Genomic DNA, 27160 nt, shown 5'->3' on the forward strand with positions numbered 1-27160 from the left:
GAATGATAGACGATTTGCTCACAGGACAGTACGTGGCACAAGTCTGGGTCGGGGGCGCTGAACCGGTAGTGGTGAGGATTCTCGTTACGACGGCAAAGTGAATGTGAATATTGTTGATTCAGAAAACCGAGGCTGATCCTGCAGTCATTCCACACAGCCAACAACTGTTAGATAGGGGTGACGGCTACATCATAGACAGCCGACACATGACAGACGAGTCCTAGTACGCAGCGCAGGGCATACGCCGCTGTTTCGGTGTCTGTTTCGACGTAAGAAGGATAGGGAGAAACTGCTGCCTGGACTCGAAAGTGTGTATGTCGCTCTCGGTCCTCATCGACATGCTTGGACATAGAATGAGAAGAAGTCTCCGCGGTGTCTGGGCATGGATCTGAACATGATGAAAATCCAATGAGGCCCATGATGCGGATATTGTGCGCCATGGAATAAATGTCACTTCATGTATATCCTAGGCCTGCGTGTGATGCAGGGACCATGGCAACATAGTCAGATGATAAGTCAATTCGTCCACAGGACAGTGCGTGACACACCTCTGGGCTAGAAGTGCTGAACCTGCAACAACAGTAAATCTCGCCTCGACAACACAGCTAGTATTGTGGATTCAGCAAAACGAGGCTGATCTGTTGTTATTTTCAATTGTTTAGATTGTTAGATAGGATCGAGACTCCATTGTACGGGCGCTACTAAGCACGATAAACCTCGGTGCTTTGGTGTTGGTTGCGAAGATACACAGGGACAGAGAGGCTGCCCTGGCCACTGTCGTTCTCGAAGGACTTCAATCTCGGTTCTCAGTACGCTTGAATGTTTCACTACGAGCTCAAATTTTGATGTCGAAGCTTGAAGGTGCAGATGTCGAGGCGTGTATCGGGGAATATTGATCGCATCGTTCTCTGGTAACATTCTAAAGTGAGTATTCTAGTATATCGACCAACATTGCGATAGTAAGAGATGGCCTGCTCCCCTTTGTCTGTGACTTCCTCGTCTGTAGGTCCCTTCCGCCTCAAACTAGTTCTGTCTTCCCCACACTCATTTCCATATAGTCTCCAATCACTTGGTGCCTCCCGCCCATGCTCAAACAGTGGCAGAGCCATTGAACGATAAAGAGTGGCAGGTAGCAAAACAAGTGCTTGTGCACGACCATGGCTTTCCCAAAAACCGAGAAAGGCTTCGCGCTCCTGTATGTCCATTATAGATAAACCCTGAGGTCAATATTGCTCGTAGTACTCGTCTGGAGGATTAATATGCTCGACAGGTTGACTGTCACTGATCAAGTTAGATGATTATCTAATGTTATTACCCTTTCAGTAAGCAACTTGTCGAGAACACTTTACATATGCGTTCGCACAACCCCCGAAGATAAAATAATGCCAACACCATCTCGCGCCGATGTCTCCAAAGTCGCGAAAAAACCTCAGATTGAGGCGTCTCCTCTATGGTATCAAGATGTACCCAAGCTGTCTGGGTCATCTACCGCTCTCCCACCCGTCACGTCTGCCAAATTGTCCTCCTTGATGGAGCGCGGCGCATCTCTTCATGCAAAGGCGGTAGAGACATACCAGTCAAGGTCATCCTCAACAGTCACATCGTCCAGCTCAGATTATGCATTTTTGCAGAAAATATTGCACTCAGGCACACTGTCAGACAGGCTCAGTGCTCTTACGCTCCTCGTGCAAAGCAGCCCATTACACAACACAAAAGCGCTGGAAACTCTGAAGGGGATGTCCGAACGAGGAAAAGGAAAAGGAGGCCGGGAAGAAAGTCTTAAGGCTTTGCGATGTATACTCGATTGGTGGGTTGGAGGCGGCGCACCGAACCGGAAGTTGAAGTGCGTATGGACATTTTGATTTTTTGGATAAAATTTTGATGGTTGTGTTACTTAGGTACTTTCGTGATCAGCCTCTATTACACCACGGCGTCAAGGATGATCATATCCTCATTTGGTACTTCGAGGATTGGCTAAAGAAATATTTTTTCTCCATCCTCCAAATCTTAGAGGTGAGATCCTAAGCATGGTCAGGCGCAGAAGCTAACTGTTTCCAAGGTCCTTTCAATGGATCCGCTGTCATACGTGCGCACCCAAGCACTCTCCTTAACTTACTCCCTCCTTCGCGAAAAACCTGAGCAGGAACATAATTTACTTAGGCTACTGGTTAACAAATTGGTAAGTGAAAAGACAAATTCAACTCGTTAAGCAACCTAATCCTGGTGTATAGGGCGATTCCGAGAAATCCATATGTTCTCGCGCTTCCTATCACCTCCTTCAACTTCTACAAGCTCATCCGTCTATGAAAGGCGTCGTCGTACGCGAGATGACGTCCCTCATCCTTCGACCAAGCATCACGACACCTGCCACTGCGCCAACTACCAATACACATATCCGCTTCACCGACGAGACGACCACCTCGACATCCAAGCCGAAACCGAATACGAAACCAAAACCCAAACCAAAATCTAAGCCTGACGGTGCTACAAAGAAAACGAGCAATGAGCACGCGCGCTATTATGCGACGATAACGCTTAACCAGATTGTGTTCGTTCCGGGAGACAAAGATGTTGCTGTACAGGTCATCGATGTGTATTTCCAGATGTTCAAGGATTTATTAGGGGAGAGTCGGTCGCATAGCAAACAAGAAAACGTCGAAGAACAGGACAGAGAAATCGTAGGGAAGAAGAAAAAGCGGAAGACAACTAAAGAGGTCGTTGGCGATGGTGGTTTTGCGGAAGTTGAAGATGCCTTTTCAAAATCGATTTCCGCCATATTGACAGGTGTGAATCGTGCGTTGCCCTACGCAAAGCTGGGCCCATCGGATGTCAGGTAGGTTTCTCAAGCATGGTAGATTCTGATCTGACGTTCTCTCCAACAAGCTTGAACAAGCACATCGACACCCTGTTCCTCATCACACATACCTCAACGTTTAACACCTCTTTGCAAGCCCTACTCCTTATCCAGCAGATATCGTCCTCGCTCTCCCACTCACCTGAGTCTTCATCTTCTGCAACCTCGAAGAGCATTGTAGACCGGTATTATCGAACATTGTACCAGTCTTTACACAATAGTCGCCTCGCCTCATCCTCAAAACAGACCATGTACTTAAACCTACTCTTTAAGTCCCTCAAGGCTGACGACAACTTCGAACGCGTGAAGAGTTTTGTTCGCCGGTTTGTCCAAGTGCTTGCAAGTGGTAGTGCTGGCGGGACAGAGTTCATTGTGGGAGGATTATACCTCCTAGGAGAAGTAAGGCGCTCCTGTTCACCGTTTTCATCGTCCAGCTGACGTGGTTCTCAGTTGTTCAGTACAGTTCCAGGCTTGCGAAACGTTTCCAAGGGATCACATTCCACTTCTGAAGAACAATACGATCCACGAAAGCGAGACCCACAGTTTGCGCACCCATCAGCTTCTCCCTTGTTCGAATTGGTAATAGCTCATTTCCGTTCCTTTTGCAAGTCCTCATCTCTCTCCTAGATTCCCCTCATACACCACTATCATCCCACCGTCTCTTTGCACGCACAACAACTCCTCTCTGGCCAACCTATCACGTCAAGCCCAGATCTGTCTTTAAATACCCTTTCTCATTTCCTCGATCGGTTTGTCTACAAAAATCCCAAAAAAACAAAGGCGAAAGGCTCTAGCGCCATGCAGCCTGCAGCCGGCGCGAACGACAGGATTGGCGTGAAACTATTGAAAGGCGAATCGTCCGGCGGTGCTCTACCGAACGACGAGAAATTTTTGAATAGGCGATTACAGGATATCCCTGTGGACGAGGTGATGACTTGCTTATTCGGTGACTGAGACGGTGCTAAAGTTGACTCAAGGTCTTCTTCCATACATACTTTTCGAGGAAACGCGAAAAGGATAAGACCAAAATTGTCCATACCGGCAAAGGGGATAGTGAGGCAGAGGAATCGGATGATGCTTCAGCGAGCGAGGCGGAGGAAGCACTGGACACAGACGTGGAAAATGCTGAAGGTGATGACGACGGTGGTGAAGATGAAGACAGTGACGCCGAAGAGGCAGATATATGGAAGGTACTTGGTTCTCGTTATCATCTTTGCATCTGGAGCTCAACTTATCTTGCAAACAGGCGATGCAAGCCAGCATGCCTCGTATGGCGGGAGATGAAGACCTTATGGCAGACAGCGACAGCGTCGCTTCAGGTCTTGATGATTCCGATGGGGATGATGGGGATGATGGGGAGGTTGAAGTTGCTGAGGAAGATGAAGATGGTGGTTCTGGCGATGATTTCTCCATGGTCGAGGACTCTGACAATGAGGATCTCATTGGCTTGGATGAAGTTCCTCAAGGTCTCATCGAGTATGACGGAATCGTTGAAGAAGAAGATCATGGCGACGGCGAAGAACAATGGAATGGCTTCGGTAACACGAAGAAGCGAAAACAGGAGAACGATTCCAAACGTGAAAAGCGGAAGAAGTTGAGAAGCTTGCCGACATTTGCAAGTTACGAAGACTACGCAAAGATGATCGAGGACGGTCCCGAGGACGATATATAACAATGGTGTGGATATGTATCTTACATTGTCTAGTCATTTCCCAGTCCTGTTCGCATCCTGACCGACGCAGCATGCCAAGACCTTGTTTAGTCCATCCTCGAACTTCGAGCTCGCCGCAAATTTGCTCAACCATCGAGTGCATCAGCAATTCAGTGCAGACGCAAGATTTTATTGAACCATCGAGTATACTTGTTTCACACTAACGGACGCGATGGGCATGCTTCGCTAATAATTTGCCTAAAGGTTCATCGTGTTTTGGTGGCTCGCAAAACAGCTGTTTTCCTTCGAGAAATGCGCTGTCACTAACTTTTTTTTTACAAACGTCAACGAGAGCCCGTGAATATCATGATTGGTACCGATGGACGACTCCAAGCAGAATATTTATACTCAAGTACAAAGCAGGCCACCATATATGATACTATGCTTAATCATTGAACAAGGCCAAAGATGCACCAATATGTCTGCTGCAAGATGTGCGTGGTGGGAAGACGAATGACATAGTGCGCCAAGCGCGGAAGGTACAAGCAAACGCACGTGTCTAACTTATAAAACAAAGCACAAGGCAAAAAGAGGGATGGACGAAAAGGAGGGGCATTAGACTCAATACTCACGTTACCGGCGTTCTGAGAGCAGTAAGAAGAGAATGGGCGCAGGGACCAATAACAGTCCTCGTCGATTAGGAAAGAAAGCTGCAGCGCGTCCTTGGAGGCGGATGGGCCCGCATGGACTGCCGTAAAACCATTTATCAATGGTGTGTTTGCATTGGCAGGTGAATGTGTGGAGCAAGCTGAGGATCGTCCTCGAAAAGATCAAGAACTTCTTGATCATCCGAAACTTGTAGGGATGTGGAAATTTGAAAAGTGGCACTCATCACATTCCTTCTTTCGCTGAGGAGTCAAGACCTTGTACTGTTGGACGTCGTTAGGGTCTGTGTTTTTGCCTCGCGCGCCTGCAGGTACGAATTGGTCAAGCCAGAAGCATTTACTAGCTGTGCAGTGGTATAACCTTGCTAGTAAGCCATGCATGTATCGAACCAACGTACTTACATCGAACTCTTGAGTTTGTTGCCACGCACATGAGATTGCATCTCCTATAGCATTCAATGCCGAGGCAGCGTTAGACCACGTTATCAGTGACTCCAACGGCGAAATTGAATGAGCTGTTGAAGGAGTAGAAAACATGATCATTATGACAGACACGTTAGGTTACTATGATACGACGTGTTCACTTGAGCATATGCAGTGTTGGCACATCCGGATTCCGACTCCGGAACTTCAAGTCAAGCTTCAAGCTTCAAGTTGCTACTGCTGCAGGTCGCCATTCTTTATGATATGGTATGTCTTCATAGTCGTTCTGTACATTAACTGAAGACGAGAAGTCTGCACTCTTCAACTTCCAATCCCTGCTTCTGGTCATTCTGTTGATGATCTGCACTTGCACATACGTTCGCGCAGTTGCCCCACGACTGGTCGATAGAAATAAGGAAGGGTATGTTTGTCTTATTCAAGGGGGTTCACGAATGCTGAGAAATATAACAGATTCCTCGGATTGTTCTTCATGTCTGCGCGGATAGGTACGTTTTCATACATGTGGTTTCCTCCGAGCTTTTGAGTCCTGACCATTCATACAGGAGAACGTCTTTCCCCATACGTTGCATTAGCATGCGTGGCCATGGCAATTACAATGATTGCGCAATAATCAAACTGGATTATGATGTGTGCAATGATGAAGTCGACCTATCCCCCGCCCGATAACCGACCTGCCACCACGGAACCGTATCCGAAACAACACGTCTGCAATAGGTTCAAGTAAACGAAAAATATAAAGCAAAAGTCACAACCAAGGTGCAACCCTTTCAGCTAACATTCTGTCGGCATGCATAATTATGCCCGTCTCATGAGGCTTTGTCGGGGTAAAACACAGGTTCAATCAGTGAAGCTTTCAATCCCTTTGTAATACTTTGCATGCTGACCATTGTGCCTGAAGCTCTGAAGCCACAACCGAAAATCGCTGACACGCGTCATGTATCTTAGTTAACACCAGACTCATGCTGAGTGTTTGACATTGTCTCTATTGATTCAAAAGTGCCTCCATTGCCCATGCAGCAGTGAAATTTGTCTAGATTGCAGCCAAATATAACATCACGTCAATGATCACCGGGATTCAAAATTCACATACTGTAGTCGCCCCTAGACAGACCATAAACGAATGAAGATCGTCGCCTCTATATGCAGGCATGGGTGCGCATGTCATTTGTTTGATGGCACAATGACCGCATTTTGGGCCACGTATTTTCTGGATCAGATCCGTGTCCAGACACCACAGAAACTCCTTCTCATTTCATATTCAAGCGGACGGAGAGCGGCACACGCACAGTCGCGAACGATGGTGTGTAGTCTGTTGTTCCACATCACTTCACGACTGACAGCGAAGCAGCGGTGTATACATGTCCATGACGCAACTGTCGCCCCTATCTAACTTGTTGACGGTGTAGAATGACTGCAGCATTGGCCTTGGTTTACTGAATCAATAACATTCACTTTGCCGTCGAAACAAGATTCGATGTTATTGCAGGTCCAGCACTTCCGGGCCCAGAGGTGTGTCACGCGCTGCACTATGAGTGAATTTGCAGACGCTCATCTGACTATGTAGTCATGTTACCCGCAGGCCTGGGTACGCATATTGATGTCTGAGGGCGCACGACGACCCCACCTTGGGCCCCAGACTCTGTGGAAGACGGTCAAATCCGTGCCCAGACACCACGGTGACTTCCTCCTATGTCATATTCTTCCAAGCAAGGAACCATCTATGCCCGCACTATTATTCAGACAGGGGTCACCTGGAGGTTTAAAAGCAAGACTCATTCATTGCTTAACATTCATCTCATCAACTGCCATCTACTAAAGTGAGTCACAGTTAGCAACACATCCATGGTCGATGGTATTTATATTCACGGGTTGTAGCAACCATGTCCGAATCAGCAGCCGTCTCCCAGTCCGCGAACATGTCCGACCTTCTGCCCACGAACTTCGTCGGGACCACCATGTGCGCAGCGCAGAGCGACGATGGGAAATTCCGCGTCTACTTTCAAAACAAGGACTATCAGATCTATGAGATGTCGTTGAACGACCCAAAGAGCACGACCTATACGCTGCTCAAACTCACCAATAGCAACATGCCTGCTGCCCGTATCAACACGCCCATCGCAGCTGTGGCGTGTAACAACTTGCAAGAGGTACGAATTTGCGGCCACCCGTTCCGCGTCTCATAATCTCATTTCCTCCTTCACCATTACAGATCCGCGTTTATTACATCACTGTGGACAGTCGTGTGCAGGAGATTTGCCACACCCAGCGCCACGGCTGGCAGAAATGCGAGACCCTTGGCACTGCGGTTGAGAACAGCACTTGCTTGTATGCTCAAGACCGATCCAGCCGCGACACCAGTGCTAGTGATCATAATAAGGGCATGCTCAGGGTCGGGTTTCAGTCTGCGGCTGCTCCCCAGACAATCACAGAAGCTTATCGCATGAACGACGAGTGGAAGATTCGTGTACTCTAACTTGGGAGAGAATGTTAGTGTACTTTGCTCACATGCCAAGAAAGTGATGGGGTTGCAGGATTTAGCAGTGCCAAAATGTTGTATGTACTATATGTGAACTTGCCGCAATGTTACTAGTCTCAAAGATGAACGTTATAGCTATATCTTAGCCCACCACCAACACCACCACGCGACGCATGTGCCTGTAGGACAGTGAACCTAAGCATTGAACGCCCTGGAAAACCATCATGGCACGACTCGGAGGAGCCGAGCGCTAACTTCTTCGGAAGACTGATAGTGTGGTACACTAGTACCAATAACTCAACAACCGAATATATAACGCAATGAAAATTCATGACATGACTGAAATGCTTTCTTCTCTCTTTCTTCATTCCTACTTGTCAGACTTGTCACATACATGTTTGTCGGGCGTTGGTCCATTGCTCGCCTCTATTACGCCAACATACACGATCAGCTGCACCAGTAATCACAAGTCAACCAGAATTACACCACACATTTCCCCACCGATCTTGCGCCGCACCCGTACTCCCACCGCCAAGCACCCCCTGTTCCCCTTGATCAATATAACCGACACCGTAGCTCGATGCCGCATTAAACCGTGGAACCGGACACTTGATACCCAAGAAATTCGGACATGCGCGATCAGCAGCGCTGCAAACCTCCAGGCAAGGCAAGACCGTCTGATACGAATATGTAACATTTGGCAGGTAAGGGTTGCGTGCGTTCATGCCGCTCTGAGGTGTAGTCAATGCTGGCGTTGGAGACGATGGTGAGGAAGAACTTGATGGAGGCTCGGCGCATCGCGGGAAGGACACGGAACATAACCAAGCGCGATACGCTTCCTGGCAGCTCTCGCAGGTCTGCAAGGGGGAGTATAGGTCGCGCCCGCATGGAAATGTGAGGAGCATCGTTGTGAAGTTGGTCATATACTGAAGAAGGGGGTCTGATACGGTCTGTGGGAGAGTTGAAGAGTTGTAGGACGTTGCAGGGGATTGGGGGGTTGGGAGAGGAACGGCGTATGATGTGGATGGACAAAATGGAAGGGAGTGTACGAGGGGACAGGAGAATGATGCTGATATGGAGACATGAGTGAATGCATGATACACCAAGGAGGAAACGCACGAGATTTGGTTGTGAAATAGATTGGTCCGCTCAATTTTACCTGGTCCTGGATAACATAGGCAGTGTAGTTCGTACTCGGTGTCAAGTCATCAACAAGCCACTGAGACCTCCAACCGTGATTGTCGCGCAGCCAGAGATCGTTGCTTAGTACCGAGCCTGAAGAGGATGTAGAATTGATGCTACATGCTGTCTGCAGACCAGATGCAAGACCAGAGGAAGTGGGCGCAATGACAAGAGAGAATGAGGGAGGCGATGATGGTGGTGAAGGGATGGAAAGGTTAGCAGGAGGAAGAGTATAATTTGGATAAGTGGATGGCGAGAGTTCGATAGGTGATATTGGAGACGAAAATATCAGAGTCTGAGTATTGGTGGTATCTCCGAGGAGCGGGAGTGCGGGAAGTAGTTCGTGCACAAGATCTGCTGGCAGCATGAACAAACTATTGAATTCATTTGTTTATTCGGTGCACATACCTCCTGTCGATGCAGCAACTTGGAATGAGGCCTGGGCAACATTCTGTACAACTAATGATCCACCTTGCAGCGTGGTACCAGTCCAGTTCCCGAATCCGTTATGCAATGGGATTTCAAAAACATCTGTAGTGCTGGTAGACGCTGTGTTGTTGGTTACGAGAAATGCTGGAGATGTAATTCCACTCGAGCAAATGGCGACGGATACCGTCAGCTGCTGAGCCTGTGGAAGTGAAAAGGTGGGGTCACTAGACTGACTCGAAAAAGAAAGAGAATATAAAGTATTGAGAGTCAGTAACTCTTGTGCACTAACGGCAAGTGTTGCATGTATGAGACACCAAAGAGATTGCGGAAGTGTACGCATCGATGAAGCCCGTTGACGTCGCGGCAGTCAACTGCTGAGCGCTGTGTAATTTCAAACCCGGAGATCGGTCTCGGGTAATTAAACCAGTGGCTGCAGGACCCATGAGAACCCCTTTGGAACCCAGGTGAGCTGAGGCCCAAACTTGTCCGGACACGTTTTGGTGATTTTTGTCCGGATGCCGTCCTGGGTTCAGCTGAGGGGTGAATTTTGTCCGGACTCTGACCCAGGTTACCAAAAAACTCAAAAAATGCGTTTTTTTCTTATTCTAAGTAGCTAGGTGTGTTTAGAATAGCCAGTAGAAGCTAAAAAGAATCAAAAATCGCCTTCTTCATCCCTCTGTGTGGTCCCGTTTCTCGAAGTCCTCTTGCGGAACAATTTGGCAGCTTCCGCCAACTGAGGCAAAGCAGTTGATAGGATATCGGAAGTCCGTGAGGTCTGCAGGTGCAAGTTCGAGTCCCGAGTGCGTTAGGTTGGGCTTAGATGAAATTAGACAGAGAAAGGCAGTAGAAGCAATGAAAGCAAATTGGTTGCATTGGAACATGGCAGTTGCATCAGGAATGGAACGAAAATGACGATGAAAATGTTGCTGGTAGATTTGGACACCAAGGTACGAGACACCAGCGATAGCGTCTGCTTTGTCAACAGCAGCGTGTTTGCCGTTTTTACCACCACCTTTCGAGTAAATTGCAATCACTGAGACTGTGTCAGCGAGTACAATGTCATAGTAGCACAAACTCACCTCGGCCGATGCGAAGGCCCCACTCTGTGTATACAATCGCAAAATCATCGACTTTGAGGGGATGGAGTGCAGATATACGCGCATCGTGACTGATGGCAGAATTGATCTCTGCCAATACATTTTCAGAGGGGATGGGCCGAGTTTTGAGGTACGATAAGTCCGAGTCGATGTCTGGAGGGTCGTGGCTAAACCAACAATTGACTTTCACAGAAATAATGGTCGAGGAGGGGGCAGGCAATGACAGCTGCAGAAAATCGTGAACGGAAAGGTTGCGAGATGGGATGTGGTGCATGTGCGCTTGGGGAATCGCGAGTGCTGCAGAACGAGCAAAGACCACTGATTGAGGAAGGTTTTTTAAATCATATTTATGGCCTTTACCAATCCATTCATGAGGGTGGAAAATAGGGGGACAAACGAGGTCGAGCTCGTTCATATTAGTGAGATAGGAGAACTGTACCAATGAATGAAAAAAGATGTTGGTTTGCGCCAGTTGCTTAGGCTGTCACATAGTAGTCGCTCGTTTTGCGCTGATTCGAACTTCAAGCTTCAAGTGTCCAATGGAAACTGTAAAAAATGAGATTCGAACTTTCACGCTCAACGCTATCGAACGTGCGTGTCTTTCCGCTACACTACTCTACCATATCTTACCTCCACGAAACAATAGCCCATGTCCGGACTCTAACCTGGCATACCACCCCACCCCTCCGCAGATGTCCGGACGTTCACCTAGGTCGACACCCAAATTAGACGTTTTGTGTCCGGACTGTAACCTGGGTGAAACGGTCATTTGGGTCAATTTTTGTCCGGACGCCAGCCTGGGTTCCAAAGGGGTTCTCATGGGTCCTGTGGCTGCGCAGTGCGCATACGCATGGCCGACTGCAACTCATATCGTACAACATGCAAATTATATGTAGGGCATTGTCCCCCAGCGGACATTTCAGAGTAAGACAATGTAGACAACAATTACGCCGCAAGAAACCATCTCTTCTTTGTGGCTCATAATCTTGCCCTTCAGTTCGTGTGTAAAAGAGGATGTTTATAGAGTAAATTTCGACCCCCGGAGAAAACTCGACAGAGAACGGCGTGATACTCGTGGGTGAAGCAGTGGTAGATGAGTATCACAACCACGACGGTGAGAATGGGACACCCCTCCCGAAATGTTATGTAGTGCGTGTAGTATATAGTATCGGAGTGTCTTCCTATGGCGGTGGAGTAGGGAAAGGATGGCGCTTGCTTCGTGACACGTAGGTTTGGGCCACTCCAACAATCGGTAAGCAAATGAATTTGGAAGACCGGTATGACTTGCTGCTACGTCGACCTCGGCATTAGCAGAAGGCTCTGTGATCTAATATACCCGTGTGGTCCTGGTTCCTGGTCAGATAGTAAGAGGCCGCAGAGCAAGTTCCGTATACTGAACTTCGGCCACCTAGAATCTCACGGCCAGCGGGAGCGATCATCCCGCGCGAATTGCGCTTCATCACCTAGAGCTGAATTCATCATTGGTCAAGGGTGCACCATGATAACTGATAAGTAGAGAAGTAGTTCATTTTGGCCAGCGGTTCGTCGAAGAAGGCAGTACACATTGCAACTGGGCCGCAGCGGTGTCCGTGTGATTTTGCTAGCACCCAGACTAAGTCGCATAATTAGATGGAGAATTTCGTATTTGACTCTTCTCGATTGGAGATATCGCTGGAAGTAGCTGCTATGCAGGTAACTGGCCAGTCATATCTAGTCGTCCGTGTGAGAAATCGAGTCAGTATGCTGTAAAAGCTGTTTCCAAACTCATCGTAGAAGATTCCAGGTAACCCTTGCGGCATTCATGTTGGAGTTGCGGTCAGTTTCATGTCGCTTTGCAGGGAAATATTATGTCATCCTGATTACTAATATGGGCCGAGAGTTTTGCTACATATAAGGGCTTCAGGTTTGGGTCAGTCGTACTCCGCCCGCATTTCCTCAGCTTCACTGAATGGTACCGACCCCGCTTAATATTTCTCCTCGTTCCCCCCGTCTTCTTGTTACTTCATTCTCACTTCTATCACAATATGTTCCCAACATCACTCGTACACTGCTCGGTTCCAAGCGCGATGGAGGCAGTCCTTCAGCGCTGCACGCCTACGCGAAGCGTGCTGCTGAAAGCAATGGCGGACCCGAGTTTATCGTCTTCGCGTGTCTCATTCCCGTCCTTGTCCTCCTATCAGGTGTATTTGCCGGTCTGACTTTAGGCTACATGAGCTTGGACGAAACCCAGCTGAATGTGTTGAGCATGAGTGGCACTCCGTTCGTTACATTTAGTTGTTTCCATCCTACCCTCGTCCCTGATCGTGTCTTTCGCAGTCAACAAAAACGTTATGCTGAGAAAATCAAGCCCATTAGGAAAAACGGCCATTTACTGTTGGTCACACTGCTTCTCGCTAATATGATCGTCAACGAGACTCTACCTGTCATCTCCGACCCTATTCTGGGTGGTGGAGTGCAGAGCGTAGTCGTCAGTACCGTTCTAATTGTCATGTAAGTGTATTTCCCGCGGTCCAGTTCATCGAATCTTTTCGCCAGTCGCCTAGTGTTTTTGATCCGTCATTCTTGTCGTGTCCTTTTGTGATCCGCAAAGTCAATCTGGTCACGGAAATAATCAAGTATTGACGTCAGCTATTGCGCTTCCCCACATTCTGGCGTCTATATTTAAACATGGCTCACCCAAAATTGCTTCTAGCTTCTCGGAGATCATTCCGCAATCATTGTGCACCCGACATGGTCTTTATTTTGGCGCTCAAATGGCAGGCTTCACTCGAGTTCTAATCTATCTTCTTGTACGTCATAAAGCGCTTGTTGAGGACGTGAACCAAATTATAGTAGGGCGTCATTGCATGGCCTGTTGCCAAACTTTTGGAGTTAGTACTCGGTCCCCATCATGGAATCATGTACCGTAGAGGAGGTAGGAACCCATCTTCCACATCCATAATTCTACTGATTTTATCTCTGCTTAGAACTCAAAGAGCTCATTGCATTGCATTCATCAATGTCTCCGCTTGGTGGTGACCTCAAGAGTGATACGGTCACAATTATCGGCGCCACTCTCGACTTACAAGAGAAAGTGGTGAAGCAGGTTAGTTCCTGGACTAGCGTACGCTTTCAGATGTATTGACCATGGATCTGCACTGGCTATAGGCGATGACCCCCATCGAGAATGTTTTCATGTTATCGATTGACTCGAAACTCGATTACGCTCTTATGAAGAAGATCTGCCTCACTGGACACAGCCGTGTCCCTGTGTATGAAGAGGTCGAGATCCCCGTTGATGCATCAAAACGCATGTTGAAGGTCAAGAAGATAATCGGGATTCTGCTCGTTAAACACGTGAGTGGCTCCTGGGGCATTTCATATCGGTTCTGATATTGTCTTTCAGTGCCTTCTCCTTGATCCGAAGGATGCTGTTCCTCTGCGTAGGATTCCACTGAACAAAGTCCCTTTCGTACCAAACAACGAGTCTCTCCTCGGCATTCTAGACAGATTCCAAGAGGGTCATTCGCACATGGCTATTGTCTCTCGCTTCAGCGTCGAGAAGGCTGCTTCAGTCAAGAAGGTTGCCAAGCGCTCCCTCACGCAACGCCTGCGCGAACGCGTTGGCATGGGCGACTCGAGTGATGAAGACGACGATAGTAAAGAGAAGGATGAAACTAAGAACAAAGACGAAGAACCAGAAATAGAAAGAGCAAAGCCATCACGCGAGATATCCTGGGCTGATGAACTGGACGCTGACGGTCAATCCACACTTCGCGGAGATGACAAAGATCCAGCTATAGAAATACCCCAGCGGGCTGTTCGGACCGGTCGCGGGCGAGGACGCCCCTCGCAACGCGGCACAGTAAGGCGTGATATGGAAATGGGTATTATTGAAGAGCAGGTCGTCCAGAAAGACAATGCCAAGGAGAAGAAATACCGTTTACCTCGCTCGGCGACTGCACTGGAGCAAAGCCTGCCTGCTGACGCTGTTTTGACCAAAGAAGGTGCAGAGGACTTTTTACAGGTCATTGATCCGGCGATAATGCCGCTCGGCATCATCACATTGGAAGACGTCCTCGAAGGTATGTGCCTTTGATCACTCCTCGTGGCCAGCGCATCCTAATCAATCTTGTGTAGAACTTATTGGTGAAGAGATCTATGACGAATTCGATCAGGAGGGTGCTGCTGGCACCATCTCGTCTTACGTCCCAATAGAACAATCGCCTCTTACAAAGCTGCATGGAGAATCTTTACCTGACCTACCCTCTACAGTCACGCAATCCACGGAGGCCCTCAAGCCTCCTCCCATCGGTCCCGCCCTGCGCCCTCTGTCGCTAAAAGGATTCGGCTTCCTTCGTTCTCGCAGTGAGCCCCCGACACCTCGTGAGACAGACGAAGTTCCTATAGTTCAACCCGCCTCGAAAACCTCAGCATTCTCTCTCACTGGCGATAGTATCAAGGAGCAGGACACACCCGAGACTGTCGTTCCAGTCATTCAGGTCCTAGAAGCCATGGCAGCAACGGACGAGCCACAAGACATGTCACAGTCCGCGAAGACCACTAACAATGCTTCCACTTCACCTGAGGATTCTCTTTTGGCACGTAGCTCCACCTTGAAGAAGAGATCTGTCTCTAGTGCTGGGATCGCCGCTTCTGTTCCCGTTTCCGTTTCTGTCAGCGTTCCCGGTACACGATCCTCGTCACCAGCACCGTCTCTGGAAGCTTTCCTCCTCGAGCGAAAACGACGTCTCACTGCCGCTAAGGAATCGGGGATGAGTACACCCCCCGTTCCTCTACCGAGTGATGCCGCTTTGTTACGTGTCCCAACAGTCAGCATCAAGGGACAGAAGTTCAAAAGCAGTCCCTTGACAGGTGGAGAGCGTAGCCGAATTGTTGTCGCCGAACAAGTCATGCAAGATACGATGAGCGCTGCGGACAGGGAACGGATACCAGATGAGGATGACGCCGTCGCTCATGATAAGAAAGAGGACGACAGCGGTTACTTATAACATTAGCTACTGGCGCTGTTTTGCCACTAGTCAATTTTTCTTGTTCTGCAGATTTTAGGTGAAGGCAAATTGTACGATTGTCGTGGTAGTCTTCTCTTCGTTACCTACGTTTGTGTTAGTTCGTGTTCTATGTATGCCCCCCTTCTTCTTTTTCTCTTCTTCACCCCAACCTGCTTAATGTCTCCGTGCATATATAGCTTTTGTACTTCGAGCAAACCCCTTTAATGAAGAATCGTTTCCGAGCCTCCCAAAATGATGCCAAAATTGCTGGCGGTTCATGACAAGCTTCACTGTCAGGTCGGAGCGAGTGGGCAAGTCTTCAAATAATATGGCAATCGACATGGACATTTTGAATACACTGAGGTTGAATTGACGGTGGTACTAAGTATCAATTATACGGTTTGGTACGGTGATATATATCCCTCTGAGAGTCCCAGAGTGTTCAAAAAGCTATTCTGCGTGCCCGGAGTCCTTCTGCCAACACCCTCTCCATTCCCGGGCCTTTGCTGACCGACTCCTTCATCTCAAGCCCAGCTCCCTTTAATCCATCAAGTACAGCACCATACAGACTCTTATCCGTAGGCCCGTGTACGCCGCGCATCTGAACGCAACCGTCCAAGACCTCGAGTGCAGCGAAAGCGACAGGCAGCCCAACACACCGCGCCATCGCAGATGCCTCAGAATTGCCATACGCCACTAAACTCGACGTGTGAACTTCCGAACCTACAGACGAGAGCGACGGCTGAACGACAACTTCGTGCGACAGCACGACCATGTCACGTTCCCCGGGGTTGTATCTGAGCTTGTGGGCGAGGACCGAAGTGAAAAGTTCGATCGGCGCTTGTGGTTTGGGTGGTACTGCCGGGAGAGTGTTGCATGGAACGTTCTCTGGAGTAAGGCCCAGCCAGTTCAGAGCACTTTGTGCGCTTTCCGCAAGCTCGACGGTCATGAGGGTGGAAAGGGCTGACAAGAACGAGCGGCGATCACTTCCGATCTGCTCTCCGATCTTGTTCTCCAAAGACATCCGTGCGAAATCACGCCAATCGCGCAGTTGAATGGAGCTTTCAATGTCAAGCAGCCCTATGACCTTGAAGGCGTGCATCAAATCAGAGAACCCAGGGTATCTGATATCGGTGCCAGTCAACCTTATAAGATGATCTAGAGTACGACAGTCACCTACCTGAGAGTTCCACGGAGAACAGTCTGCAAACTCTCGACTTTTCCAAGCCCATACGTCTCTGCATATGGAAGACTGTCTCGGTTCGCAAGACCCTCAAGCTTTAGGACATTCGAGATTGGAACATCAGGGAAATATTCCTGGAGAAGATTCTCTCCAGAAATTTCCATCTCCTATACATCACAATGATTCAGCCTTCTAATGCAGGTTTCATACCGCTATCAACGCACCTTCCCACTGAGTTTAAATCTTGCTCCATTGAGCGCAGCGTTAAGCACACCCCTCGGGCTCCAGCTGAACTTGTACCCAAGGGGCACATCTGCACAATCAGGGGCAGGCAAGCCACCACAGAACGAGGTGAATGATATCACACGCTTATTTTCTCCCTTGAGCTGCGCAAGCAGTGATAATGCAGAACAGTGATCGATCCCTGGGTCGAGACCAATCTCGTTTAGCAGAAGCACATCTGCTGATTGAGCCCTATATTCCGTAATGCGTTCCATTTCATGGCATCAATATCGGATTATTCCATAGGCGGCCGGGCGATTATGAGAAGTACATGAAATCAGCGTGGGCGATATCATAGGTCCGTGTTTCACTGACCGTTCATGTAAGGCTCGCATGGCAGGCGAGATGTACGATGCCGTCACGAGGTGCTTTCGGTGCTGGATGCAGAGCTCTGCTACAGGAGGGTGAAAGGGAACCGGGAGCAAGCTAAATTCAAATTCATCATCACTCAGATCGTGTGTAGATTGTAGGTGAGAGGACGACACGCACCTAATGATAACATCGGCTTCTTGAATCAACCTTGCCATCTCTACAACATCGTGCACGTCCAAATACGCCGCTTTCGCGTTCGAGTATTTGCGTGTCAAAGCCTCTGTTTCTGAGCGCACGTTGCTGGCTATCAACGACAATTCGTCAAAGCATGCGATATAAATTTTCAAGGACATCAAGGGTATACATTAATACAATGTCCACAATGTGTATGCAAAACAACTACTGACCAACAGTAATATCCACGTCAGACCTCTTGCAGATCTCTTGCACAGCAGGGCCTGCAACCATTCCAGAGCCAAGCATGAGCACGCGCTTCTTCCTCAGCGGTGTCTCAGTTACTCCTGCCTTGCTCGCTATCTCGACGGCTCGCCTCTCAACTGGCGCCGCCAGCCAACGATGCTTGCCTTGCAGCTCACCATTCCGTGCAATTGTCGCAACGTTCAGGGCCTCAAGGTGCTCGCGAGAGCCGGGTCGACCACGGTATTCGTCAATCAGGGCATGTAAATACGGCATTAAAACCCCACAAAAATGCTGAGAAGCATCGAGAGGAAGACTTGAGGGGAGGATATCAACAGACATGATAGTCACGCTCGGAAGGTGAGAAGGTAGAGAAGCAGGTCGGTGCTTGAAGAAGGGGTCCGAGAGGGTCGATGCACGAGGTAGGAACTCGAGACCTCCCTGAAAGACGGTATCAATGATTAACACATCCCCCGGAGGTCAATAATCATCATACCTCAACGTCGCAACTAATGTCACCAATTGTTCCAAACCGCGCTCGCCCTACTTCGGCTGCACGGGTGAGAGCAGTGGCTAGTTGTTCATTTGTCATAAGTCGCGGGAACGATGGGAGCCAGCCAACGCCATTCAGGAAGAGCGTGAGGTATGGTGCAACCTACAAAGGGGAAAATATGAGACAAATCTTCACCTGTTGTAGAAATTTACCTTGGTATCAAACTCCGAGCGGTACATAGCCGGGTTCTTGTAATAATCATTACGGGAATAGTGCCCACCATCAGCACGGGTAAGGTAGTCATTAGGGAGCGCATGTACGAGGTATATCTACAAAAATGTTAATGATCTTACTACCATACGTGGCGAGAAAGGAAGTAACCTTATGGAGGTCGGTATCTAGTGTGTGACTTGAGCTTACATCCAGACAGAGCAAAGATAATACACACCCTGGTTACTGACAAGTCCAGGCAGGTCCTTCACAGTCACTTTCACGATCGGGAGTTCTTCTAGAATGGATAGACATCCTTGCGACACTTTCCCGCTTCTATCAACGCGAGTCGTCAGTACGCTCTCTGGATCATGAATATCCACGCACCCTGTGAGCCCGATGACGAACGGTCCTAACGCCTTAGGCGTCCCATTCTCTACAATGTTTTGGCCAATATTTCGGAGTGCAGAGCGGAGGGATGGGATCGATGGGTGTGTGTGCGGACGAGGAGTGTGCTGACAGTGGCGATTAAGGTTAGGGTTAACGATGCTAGGGTTAGGATTACATGAAGCAGTGGAACGTATAAGAGCACTTACAAGGAAAGGAGAAGCAACTCCAAGTTCAAGATGGGCATGAGCAAGCGCAGACAAAGACTCGAGAACACCAGCAACTATTTGATGGTGAGTCGTTGCCAATGGGTGTGAGTTATTGCTTACCTCCTGCAAACCACCCAAAACCAACTGTTCGTTTGCCGTCCTCACCTACGAGGAGTTCATAATCAATCAACCGGTGCAATGATGGGTTCTCTTGTGAACCGAGGAAGCGGGAGAGCAACTCCATATTGTAAGGTTGACCCTTCGTGGTATGAGAAAACATTAGATGGGTGCGGGGTACGGAAGGCCCTGAGCGCAGACCTGGCGCAGAAACAGGAGAGGTCATCAATTCGTTGAGTGGTGTCTCCTTGATTCCGACCACAATATGTGCGGGTTCTAGAGTCGGGTGTACTTTGGCACCGGCCTGAAACGGAACGTAGTCAGTACCGCCCACAGCTCTGCAAACACCGGACAATGAAGCACGTGAAATTGCAATGTACGGCAAGTGGAGTGGAATCTGACTGATGGTCATAGTGGAAGGTATCATGGAGGAAGGGAGTGCAAAAGGTGACATCCTACCTTGATGAATTGGTCAATGGGGAACACTCGACGGTCGCAGTCCTGGATGAGAACGTTGACGTCGAGGTGCTGAACGAGTTGGGCAACTTCGTCGGGCGTGACGGGGCAGCGACGCTCCCATATCCTTGATGGATCTTCTCGTCGTATGCCCAGCGTAACTTTTGCGTGTTCAGGCGACACCGTAGCAAGTGTCCTACGTGCTGGCAGATAGCGAGCGCGCTTGGTAAGTGGCCTGGGCAGATACTGGGGTGAGCGTCGGAGACTTGCGATGGTCATGGCGTCAACAAGTAAGATGGATGCTGCGCGCTCGGCGGGAAATATGAATGTGAAAGACAATGAACGAGACAAGGAAACGGAGAGGGATTATATACCGAAACGACCACTGAATGGTTCAGGGTTTCTAAGATCCGCCCGAGCAGGCGTCTGGGATTCCGATCGCAACTGAATGTTAATACGTTGACATTCAATCGGCAAACTCATCAACCTCCAAGAATCCCGTGTTCACTGTAGAATCAGACCATCATGTTCATACCAGACCACAGTGACGTGACTCGGTTTTTGCACGCTAGGTGGCTGCATTTCACTGTATCGTAACAGCTCAGTCGAGGGGGCCCCCGTAACGTGAAATGATGGCGTTGTGGTACTAAGCGGAAGTTGAAATTGATAGACGCCCTCTACCCGGGTCACCGGGTAATCCCAGTGACTACAAAGAGCCGCCGACGTCACCCTTCAAGTAACCCCAGGCCGTACCTTTAATAGCTTGAGATCACACACCGCAGTCACAGCGCTCCAATACAACTATATAAAGATGCTCACCACGATGGAAGACACAATGTATTGCGTCGATGGAGCAGATAAGAGGAAAAATCGCACAATAAGATAGCACCCCGGTATCATGATTACGGAGGCTATATATATGGATCCGATGGATAAGCAAAAGATCACTGTATCGTAGGTATTGTTGGAAGGTCCGTTAAGTTGTAGCCAAGTTGTTCCCGTTCTCGAATGGACCTCCTAGCATTGAGCCTGACCACCGTATTTAGCGCTTCAGTAGTGAGCTTCGCGCAAAGAAACAATTTCACTCACATCCCTAGCATCGAGTTCATATACGCTATAACGAGGGTTTTAGCGTGTTCACAGTGCAAAGGAAACGTACTGACATTTTCCTATCACCGCTCCAGGCACAGCGGTATAGAACTGTCCGTCCTGCAACATATACTAAAACAGCCCTGATTCTGATTTCTGCATCTTGCATGGATGGCCAGGACTCACGAGAACAGCCACGCTAATTGCTACAAAGCTGGGAACCTTATGTAGTAGATCTTACAGCATTTACGGAGCATTGCACATACCATGGAAATAAACCCATGTTGATAAAAATCCACATCATTTCATTGATGTGATTCCTTGACTTTCTCCTTGAACAGAATCCTGCATGAGTCTGACCACACGCAAAGCAGAGAGACCACGCACCGAACATTGCCTGTTCGTGCCGGTCGCATGAACAACCATATGGACCCTGTGATGACAGAATCACATAATGCACCGGTGAACGACGATACTAGCGACCACTGATCGAGGTATGAATCTGTTAGGGCTATTCAAAACTATCATATGACTGGCCAGACCTTCGTGCTGAACATAACTTCAGAGCTTCTCGTGTGGAATCTTTGGAAATTAAATGAGAAACCGTACAAGCTCAATGATCAAGTACTCACGCTAAACCACTGACAACTGGAGACGAAGACAGCGACATATCAGAAAATTGACATCATAATTGAAAAATTGATGTAACTCATGCCACAGACTATAGTGTTCAAGAGTCAGAGAGGTTATGTGGCTGATTGAAACAGCCAACCGAATGATGTAGTGGTGAGCACACACTGAAGGTTTGTGTTATAGCTCTTCACGAAAGAAACAATGAAAATGTGATCTCACAATTATGCCGGTGATCAAGCGATTTTTTCCCGTGACTAAAATAGCGCATTGAGACCCTTGGTCTCGCAGATCCTGAAGGACTCACTTATCCACACCCTGTGCACATAAAAACTGTGTGGTTGAAACAAATCAGCATCGTCCTAAGGGCCAGCCATTAGGAGTCACATACCACTGAACGGCGAAAATGACCGAATACTTATCATTTGTTACTAGATATCGAGAACGACCAGACATAGAGGACTTACTGACATAAGTACTGCAAGCTTCGTCGCAATGTTGATTAGGCAGTACACTACAATAATATAAATATACTTGCCAGCGTCTGCCTATCCTCTCAATGAGCCCATCTGGGATCCAGGAACAAGTCTATCGACTTACCACGAGAGTTTGGTCGTGCACTCAAGAGATGTGCTACGCCGGCACGAAATAAGGATAGACCAGTATATGCCTATCATGGCGTATTGGTGAATTGTTTCGAAAAGACTGAGACATCGTCATGGTATTGGGATATACTCAAGATCGTATAAAGCACCCACAATACTATCATAATCTAGTGATGAAATATGTTAATATCGGTGATGTTTTCGTTAATGCAAAAAGAGCGTGCTCACGAATAACTTGAGTTTTCTCGAATCTTGCGGAAAAGATCGCAGATAGAAAATATACTGTCCAAAGGATATTCCATAGAACCTTTACGATTCCGCAGGTCAATATTGGGCAGAGACTGATTGGTACAAGTCCATACACCGTAGCTATGATGGATCCTTGGCCTAGAGTCAGCTGCAAGGTCAGATAGACCACTGGAATGCTCACCAATGAATCCCGGCGCCCACATTACCTCGGTGGAGTTGGCTGCCATCGGATACGAAAGGGAAAGGATATTAAAGAATGTGAGGGAGCTGAAGCAAGATGCGGCCTCATCTGCAAGACTGCTGCCTTTATTATGTTCGCGTTATGCACCTTTATTGAACGTTGAACTGTGTTTAGTATCATGACACCGTAAGTCACATATTCCGAGCTTTACCCGGGCCCGTCTCCCCTCGTTAGTACGTATACTTAAACGGACCAAATAGACAGCCTTTCACCTTTATTAGAAGGAGTGCCTTCCTTCTATAAAGGTTTGTCACCGCTAGCCTTTCGCTTGCGAAAAGCTTTCTTGGGACTTAGTAGTATAATACTAGGAAGGCTAGGATTTGAGAGGACCTTGCCTGTGAACGGATGCAGCATCGTTAAGCAATCCCCAGACCTACTATTGGTAGGAGATAAGCAAATGGAAAGCGAGGCTTACTGCCGCTTACTCGAACCGCGGGGGTATTAAATGTTGCCGTCGGTGTCCATTTTTCTCGGATTCAATTAATTCCCGCTGGTGAGCAAGCGATGCGGCATGAGATACGCAACCAACCCTGATAATCAAATTTACGGGCGTTATGATACTACCATGGCAAATATTAACGAGTCCAAGTCTAGCTAGATCATCATCTAAGAGCAGCTAATAGCAAATACGGATAAGTGACCCCACCCTGAGATCCACGCGTTCAAACCCTACTAGCCCTCAAACGCACCGGGCCCCATCTCAACACCAAATGTACTCTTCGCAAACCCCCTCATGCTCCTCTCTAGTTCATCCTCAAATCCGCCATTCGTGAAGCCCAGTAACGCACGCACACGCTGCCGGAGCTTCGATACCCAGAACACGACGTCGAGGCTGAACATGGCACTGCGGAAGAGTACATCGCGCCAGAGCTCGCGCGTGTCGAGGCGGGCCCACCATGTGCGAGAGGATGATGGTATACCTTCATGCGTCGTGACGAGCGAGCGTGAAGCCCAATAGGCCGTAATTTTAATGCGGTTGACCGGGGAGCCGAGGGATTGGTTGTTCCCTTGCACGATTCTTTGAGATGAGAATGAGTGAATGTAAATTTACAAATGTCAAGTATACGCACCGCATATTCCGCCCTAAGAAAATTAGCTCTTTGGGCATCTTATCAGTATCGACAAGGAATCGTTTCAACCGCTCTTTCATCCGTACGCTCTGCTCATATGCATTCAGCTCCGCGCCAGCACCCCCGTTGGCCTTCTCTGCATGTGAACTCGACCCGTTAGCCCGCCCAACCTTCACAGGCCGCATCAGGACAGCACTCGCAAACAGCCCCGCCTCGCCGACACCCCAGCTTTCGGTGACGTTTCTTATTGTGTCCCAATCCGAAGTCAGGAGTGCACGCCAGAGAGAGGCGTACTGGCGCTTGACGCTGGGGCGTATGGTAACATATAAGCCGTGGTCTAGTAGTACTAGCTGAGGGTCACGGAGCACGGGTTTCGATGACGGCGATGAGCCTGGGCGGGCACGAATTATGACGTTCCCTGGGTGTGGATCGCAATGGACAAAGCCCCAGTCGAACATTTGTGCACTGAAAAGTTCGACCTGCACGAATAACAAGCATGTCAATAATAAGTCTACAAACAGGCAGGAGCGCCCACCATCGTATGCATTATTGCTTGCATCCCGCCCTTTAATTTCACATTATGCATGCTCTCGGGAATGCCATTTTTCTTCTCCTCATGAACGGTATCGGCAAACATACCACCGCTTCGTTCAGGTAACTTCTCACCGACAACTCGACCTAGTGCCTCACGGTCGCTTAGTCGCACTCCATCGATCCACTCCGCTGTTAGCACACGCTTGGTTGAATACTCGGGGTAAACTTTTGGAATGTACACTTTGCCAGCTAGACGGGGCTCGGATGCAATGAGAGACGCAGTCCGCTGTGCGTTTGAGGCTTCAGCAATGAAATCAAGTTCAGCACGGAGATGTGTGGAAATAAAGTCTACTGTGCGTCAGTTCTGTATCTAATTACCACGGAAGACAGACGCACCGACAGCAAAATAAACAGGCAGGTCAAACACCCACTTTTCGAATGCCCACATGACAGCTCTAAACGCCACGAGGTCGTAACTGGTCTGGCGCCCTACATCTGGCTTCTGCACTTTCACTGCAACCCAGTCTCCATCCCATGTGCGTGCCTTATGGACCTGTGCTACGGAGGCGCTGGCCATGGCCTTTTCATCAAAGTAGGCGAAAAGCTCTTGTGGGGACTTATTAAATTCGCGTTGGAACACGCGGGCAATAGTAGGATAAGGTATTTGTGGAGCATCGTCGAAGAGGCGGGCGAACTTTTGCTGAAAGGGTGCAGGCATTAACGCGGCATTTGCGCCTATTGCTTGACCTAGATCGAATGTGATATTATATGACGAGTGAAAGGGTGAACGAAGAAACGTACCGATCTTTATGTATAGTCCGCCATTGCTTGTGAAAAGGTCATACATTCGATCTGCAACGCGCTGATGGAGGGCTGGTATACGGTCTGCGTGCTCTGGCGTGAAGTTGAGCTTGTAGTCCGCTGATATGAGGGCACACTATTCCTCGTCAGTCATAAAATGTAAGGGCACTGAATTATAATAAGCAGGCGTACAGTCCATAGTGTGCGGAGGTTACGGGTTACGGCGGACGCATTAAGTTCCGTGTCTGCAAGGTAAGCTGCACCAAGACCGAAGGTAGTGTATGCTGTCCGTTTAACCAGGCGGGAGCGAGAAAGGCGGGGGAGCATTGAAGAGCGGGTGCATCATTACTGGCCCGGTATCCAGGACTTTTGACCAAGCTTATGCCGCCGAGTTCCATCCCGTGACGTGACGTGGAATTACGGCTCAGCCGGCTTCACCTGTTCAGGTACTCCGCTGGCCCCAGCTGGCTAAGTTCGGGTAACCGGGACATTTTACAAGGTCTCAACTCTACTTCAACAATCATCACTGCACACTCATAACCGTGAGGTCGACTCAGTGAAATCGGTCGAGAAATGACTGTATCATATCGCTCCGAATGTCCCGTAAGTACTCCAGGGAGCACTTTACCTATGATACATATCCGCAATTGCAATGTTTTAACCACTCGAAAGCATACGAGGAGGCTGTCTTTTTACTCAACGCCTTTCGAGGTCTTTTCCCCTGTAATGTCCCACTTGCCAAACAGAAGACTACACATGTTTGAGTTGATAGTTGCGTTTCCAGGTACTCAAAAGAAGACTTACTCAAACGCGGCCATGATGGTCCACTTACGGTTGTCTGCTTCTGGGAAGGCAAGAGACCGAGAGCCATAGAATACCTAAAACAGGCGTCACACATCGAATCGGTCTCCAAATAAAATCAAACGAAAACCAACCTCGTCGTCTACCTCATCCTGCTTTCGTGGGAGGCAGTGGAGGAACTTCCAATCCGGATTCGCACCGCCTTCGCGACAGAGAGCTTCTGTAACCTGGTAGCCAGCAAAGTCCTTCAAACGCTGTGCCTTCTCAGCTTCTTGGCCCATTGAAATCCTGTGACATTATATTTTTAGCATGTGGGGAATCTAGGCGGGGATAGAGTGACGTACCAAGTATCAGTTACTACGACATCCGCACCTTTCACAGCTTCCCGGGGATCGCTGCTCCAAACGATGTGCTTGTCGCATCCAAGCTCGACAACACGATCCCAGACGGGCTTGGGAGGGTTATATTGTGGTTGTGGAGGTGTTGCGACGCGAAGCTCGTGACCCAGACGGGGGTAGGTGACGAGCATGTCGTGGAGGACGTTTGCAGAGTCACCGACGTATGCAATCGTGAGAGGTCGTAGGGGAGGAAGAGGTTTTGTGGGAGAGGGGGCTGGTGTGTCAGCTGAGAAGAGGTGAGCATGCTCGTGGAGGGTCAAGAGGTCTGCAAGAACTTGTGTTGGATGCCAAAATGATGATAAAGCATTGAGCACAGGTACTGGAGAGTACTTTGCGAGCTCCTGAAATGCACTAATTTAATGAAGGAATAATAGACAAGGAACTTTTGCACCTCAATCTCTTCATGGGCACCGACGCGTGCGAATATGCCTTGGCACATACCCCCGATGACTCGCGCGGAGTCACGAGGAGATTCGTTCACGCCGAATTGGATATCGCTAGAACCCAGGAAAAGGGCGCGCCCACCCAAAAGAACAGCAGCGGTCTCCGCCGCAAGACGAGTGCGTGTGCTGCGTTTTGAAAACAGAAGGGCAATGGACTTGTTGAAAAGGGACTGAGAGGGCATGCGAAGATTGCTCTTTTTCTTGGTCGCGTGCTGTGGAGCCAGCCAGGGAACAGAAAGATGTTTCAAGTGATGAGCATGGTTAACAAGTCGGTTGATTTGAGGACCGCTAAGGTCAGCGAGCGTCATAAGACGAGGAACGACAGACATCCTTTGGTTAATATCCTGAAGTTAGTGGTAAGTCTATTCTGTTAAAATAACTAACGGAGAGTTTGAAAGGAAATTGAAATACTAGTAGAATTTGATAATATATTCCATCTCTGGC

General features: G+C 48.7%; 10 protein-coding genes across 10 annotated transcripts; 4 read left to right on the top strand and 6 right to left on the bottom strand.

Annotated features, from left to right (window-relative positions):
- The first annotated feature begins 1335 nt into the window (after positions 1 to 1335).
- Positions 1336 to 4741, top strand: DEU56DRAFT_834057 (ribosome biogenesis protein). Its single transcript, XM_041354685.1, has 9 exons — positions 1336 to 1843; positions 1899 to 2013; positions 2060 to 2179; positions 2232 to 2833; positions 2884 to 3253; positions 3305 to 3433; positions 3482 to 3781; positions 3832 to 4044; positions 4101 to 4741. Exons 1-9 carry the CDS (start codon positions 1383 to 1385, stop codon positions 4524 to 4526), a joined length of 2736 nt encoding a protein of 911 aa, XP_041202931.1. The 5' UTR covers positions 1336 to 1382; the 3' UTR covers positions 4527 to 4741.
- Positions 4742 to 5747: 1006 nt separating this feature from the next.
- Positions 5748 to 6479, top strand: DEU56DRAFT_94911 (DUF1242-domain-containing protein). The gene is made up of 4 exons (XM_041359094.1): positions 5748 to 5860; positions 5905 to 6014; positions 6065 to 6099; positions 6157 to 6479. The coding sequence occupies exons 1-4, from the start codon at positions 5858 to 5860 to the stop codon at positions 6222 to 6224; spliced, it is 216 nt and encodes a 71-aa protein (XP_041202932.1). The 5' UTR covers positions 5748 to 5857; the 3' UTR covers positions 6225 to 6479.
- A 656-nt stretch (positions 6480 to 7135) lies between these two features.
- On the top strand, positions 7136 to 8249 carry DEU56DRAFT_94927 (uncharacterized protein). Its single transcript, XM_041359102.1, has 3 exons — positions 7136 to 7431; positions 7490 to 7761; positions 7824 to 8249. Exons 2-3 carry the CDS (start codon positions 7495 to 7497, stop codon positions 8085 to 8087), a joined length of 531 nt encoding a protein of 176 aa, XP_041202933.1. The 5' UTR covers positions 7136 to 7431; positions 7490 to 7494; the 3' UTR covers positions 8088 to 8249.
- On the bottom strand, positions 8206 to 10278 carry DEU56DRAFT_894636 (stretch-activated cation channel Mid1). The gene is made up of 3 exons (XM_041356369.1): positions 9681 to 10278; positions 9210 to 9626; positions 8206 to 9159 (listed from the first exon to the last, which is right to left on the bottom strand). Exons 1-3 carry the CDS (start codon positions 10039 to 10041, stop codon positions 8561 to 8563), a joined length of 1377 nt encoding a protein of 458 aa, XP_041202934.1. The 5' UTR covers positions 10042 to 10278; the 3' UTR covers positions 8206 to 8560.
- Positions 10277 to 11270, bottom strand: DEU56DRAFT_834071 (uncharacterized protein; the record flags this gene model as incomplete). Its single annotated transcript, XM_041354686.1, has 3 exons — positions 10277 to 10734; positions 10781 to 11095; positions 11159 to 11270. Coding segments are annotated over 3 exons (792 nt in total), but the record flags the coding sequence as incomplete, so codon positions are not given.
- A 1451-nt stretch (positions 11271 to 12721) lies between these two features.
- Positions 12722 to 16110, top strand: DEU56DRAFT_834077 (uncharacterized protein). Its single transcript, XM_041354687.1, has 8 exons — positions 12722 to 13057; positions 13115 to 13288; positions 13491 to 13587; positions 13634 to 13712; positions 13765 to 13883; positions 13946 to 14134; positions 14184 to 14862; positions 14918 to 16110. The coding sequence occupies exons 1-8, from the start codon at positions 12747 to 12749 to the stop codon at positions 15787 to 15789; spliced, it is 2520 nt and encodes an 839-aa protein (XP_041202936.1). The 5' UTR covers positions 12722 to 12746; the 3' UTR covers positions 15790 to 16110.
- On the bottom strand, positions 16097 to 20485 carry DEU56DRAFT_834094 (Saccharopine dehydrogenase-domain-containing protein). The gene is made up of 14 exons (XM_041354688.1): positions 19859 to 20485; positions 19403 to 19703; positions 19283 to 19356; positions 19074 to 19201; positions 18925 to 19022; positions 18858 to 18874; positions 18689 to 18805; positions 18480 to 18638; positions 17974 to 18424; positions 17744 to 17870; positions 17570 to 17680; positions 17197 to 17446; positions 16970 to 17139; positions 16097 to 16913 (listed from the first exon to the last, which is right to left on the bottom strand). The coding sequence occupies exons 1-14, from the start codon at positions 20132 to 20134 to the stop codon at positions 16232 to 16234; spliced, it is 2961 nt and encodes a 986-aa protein (XP_041202937.1). The 5' UTR covers positions 20135 to 20485; the 3' UTR covers positions 16097 to 16231.
- A 185-nt stretch (positions 20486 to 20670) lies between these two features.
- Positions 20671 to 23065, bottom strand: DEU56DRAFT_834102 (uncharacterized protein). Its single transcript, XM_041354689.1, has 20 exons — positions 22610 to 23065; positions 22542 to 22560; positions 22408 to 22486; positions 22333 to 22346; positions 22175 to 22279; positions 22113 to 22122; positions 22042 to 22059; positions 21966 to 21991; positions 21882 to 21907; positions 21797 to 21831; positions 21717 to 21741; positions 21654 to 21665; positions 21577 to 21592; positions 21487 to 21526; positions 21332 to 21429; positions 21211 to 21276; positions 21131 to 21158; positions 21019 to 21076; positions 20945 to 20969; positions 20671 to 20884 (listed from the first exon to the last, which is right to left on the bottom strand). The coding sequence occupies exons 1-20, from the start codon at positions 22653 to 22655 to the stop codon at positions 20800 to 20802; spliced, it is 831 nt and encodes a 276-aa protein (XP_041202938.1). The 5' UTR covers positions 22656 to 23065; the 3' UTR covers positions 20671 to 20799.
- A 103-nt stretch (positions 23066 to 23168) lies between these two features.
- DEU56DRAFT_834118 (ABC1 family-domain-containing protein) lies at positions 23169 to 25467 on the bottom strand. Its single transcript, XM_041354690.1, has 6 exons — positions 25267 to 25467; positions 25075 to 25210; positions 24670 to 25020; positions 24275 to 24621; positions 23740 to 24218; positions 23169 to 23687 (listed from the first exon to the last, which is right to left on the bottom strand). The coding sequence occupies exons 1-6, from the start codon at positions 25399 to 25401 to the stop codon at positions 23342 to 23344; spliced, it is 1794 nt and encodes a 597-aa protein (XP_041202939.1). The 5' UTR covers positions 25402 to 25467; the 3' UTR covers positions 23169 to 23341.
- A 1-nt stretch (position 25468) lies between these two features.
- On the bottom strand, positions 25469 to 27151 carry DEU56DRAFT_974654 (Aspartate/ornithine carbamoyltransferase). Its single transcript, XM_041359551.1, has 5 exons — positions 26665 to 27151; positions 26220 to 26614; positions 26010 to 26163; positions 25879 to 25952; positions 25469 to 25824 (listed from the first exon to the last, which is right to left on the bottom strand). Exons 1-5 carry the CDS (start codon positions 27043 to 27045, stop codon positions 25767 to 25769), a joined length of 1062 nt encoding a protein of 353 aa, XP_041202940.1. The 5' UTR covers positions 27046 to 27151; the 3' UTR covers positions 25469 to 25766.
- Positions 27152 to 27160: the final 9 nt, after the last annotated feature.

Source organism: Suillus clintonianus (assembly GCF_016758775.1).
Source record: "Suillus clintonianus strain FC179 chromosome Unknown DEU56scaffold_124, whole genome shotgun sequence".
NCBI classification, from domain to species: domain Eukaryota; kingdom Fungi; phylum Basidiomycota; class Agaricomycetes; order Boletales; family Suillaceae; genus Suillus; species Suillus clintonianus.

Bases quoted from the DNA above. Each gene is read 5' to 3' on its own strand.
- DEU56DRAFT_834057 (XM_041354685.1), top strand. From the start codon at position 1,383: ATGCCAACACCATCTCGCGCCGATGTCTCCAAAGTCGCGAAAAAACCT. The intron at 2,834-2,883 runs GTAGGTTTCTCA...CTCTCCAACAAG, and splicing joins CTGGGCCCATCGGATGTCAG to CTTGAACAAGCACATCGACA. The intron at 3,254-3,304 runs GTAAGGCGCTCC...CGTGGTTCTCAG, and splicing joins GATTATACCTCCTAGGAGAA to TTGTTCAGTACAGTTCCAGG.
- DEU56DRAFT_94911 (XM_041359094.1), top strand. The intron at 6,015-6,064 runs GTATGTTTGTCT...GAAATATAACAG, and splicing joins GTCGATAGAAATAAGGAAGG to ATTCCTCGGATTGTTCTTCA. The intron at 6,100-6,156 runs GTACGTTTTCAT...CCATTCATACAG, and splicing joins CTTCATGTCTGCGCGGATAG to GAGAACGTCTTTCCCCATAC.
- DEU56DRAFT_94927 (XM_041359102.1), top strand. From the start codon at position 7,495: ATGTCCGAATCAGCAGCCGTCTCCCAGTCCGCGAACATGTCCGACCTT. The intron at 7,762-7,823 runs GTACGAATTTGC...TCACCATTACAG, and splicing joins CGTGTAACAACTTGCAAGAG to ATCCGCGTTTATTACATCAC.
- DEU56DRAFT_894636 (XM_041356369.1), bottom strand. From the start codon at position 10,041: ATGCGTACACTTCCGCAATCTCTTTGGTGTCTCATACATGCAACACTT. The intron at 9,627-9,680 runs GTATGTGCACCG...TGCTGCCAGCAG, and splicing joins AGTTGCTGCATCGACAGGAG to ATCTTGTGCACGAACTACTT. The intron at 9,160-9,209 runs GTGCGTTTCCTC...TCTCCATATCAG, and splicing joins CTATTTCACAACCAAATCTC to CATCATTCTCCTGTCCCCTC.
- DEU56DRAFT_834077 (XM_041354687.1), top strand. From the start codon at position 12,747: ATGGTACCGACCCCGCTTAATATTTCTCCTCGTTCCCCCCGTCTTCTT. The intron at 13,289-13,490 runs GTAAGTGTATTT...AATTGCTTCTAG, and splicing joins AGTACCGTTCTAATTGTCAT to CTTCTCGGAGATCATTCCGC. The intron at 13,588-13,633 runs GTACGTCATAAA...AAATTATAGTAG, and splicing joins GAGTTCTAATCTATCTTCTT to GGCGTCATTGCATGGCCTGT.
- DEU56DRAFT_834094 (XM_041354688.1), bottom strand. From the start codon at position 20,134: ATGACCATCGCAAGTCTCCGACGCTCACCCCAGTATCTGCCCAGGCCA. The intron at 18,425-18,479 runs GTATGATGATTA...ACCGTCTTTCAG, and splicing joins ACATTAGTTGCGACGTTGAG to GGAGGTCTCGAGTTCCTACC. The intron at 17,871-17,973 runs GTCAGTAGTTGT...TGTCGTTGATAG, and splicing joins TGACGTGGATATTACTGTTG to CCAGCAACGTGCGCTCAGAA.
- DEU56DRAFT_834102 (XM_041354689.1), bottom strand. From the start codon at position 22,655: ATGGCAGCCAACTCCACCGAGGTAATGTGGGCGCCGGGATTCATTG. The intron at 21,159-21,210 runs GTATGTGCAATG...TAAGGTTCCCAG, and splicing joins AACATGGGTTTATTTCCATG to CTTTGTAGCAATTAGCGTGG. The intron at 20,885-20,944 runs GTGAGTGAAATT...TACGGTGGTCAG, and splicing joins ATGAACTCGATGCTAGGGAT to GCTCAATGCTAGGAGGTCCA.
- DEU56DRAFT_834118 (XM_041354690.1), bottom strand. From the start codon at position 25,401: ATGCTCCCCCGCCTTTCTCGCTCCCGCCTGGTTAAACGGACAGCATAC. The intron at 24,219-24,274 runs GTGGGCGCTCCT...TTATTCGTGCAG, and splicing joins AAGCAATAATGCATACGATG to GTCGAACTTTTCAGTGCACA. The intron at 23,688-23,739 runs GTGCGTATACTT...CTCATCTCAAAG, and splicing joins TTCTTAGGGCGGAATATGCG to AATCGTGCAAGGGAACAACC.
- DEU56DRAFT_974654 (XM_041359551.1), bottom strand. From the start codon at position 27,045: ATGTCTGTCGTTCCTCGTCTTATGACGCTCGCTGACCTTAGCGGTCCT. The intron at 26,615-26,664 runs GTGCAAAAGTTC...AGTGCATTTCAG, and splicing joins GTGCCCATGAAGAGATTGAG to GAGCTCGCAAAGTACTCTCC. The intron at 25,953-26,009 runs GTTGGTTTTCGT...CGCCTGTTTTAG, and splicing joins AGGATGAGGTAGACGACGAG to GTATTCTATGGCTCTCGGTC.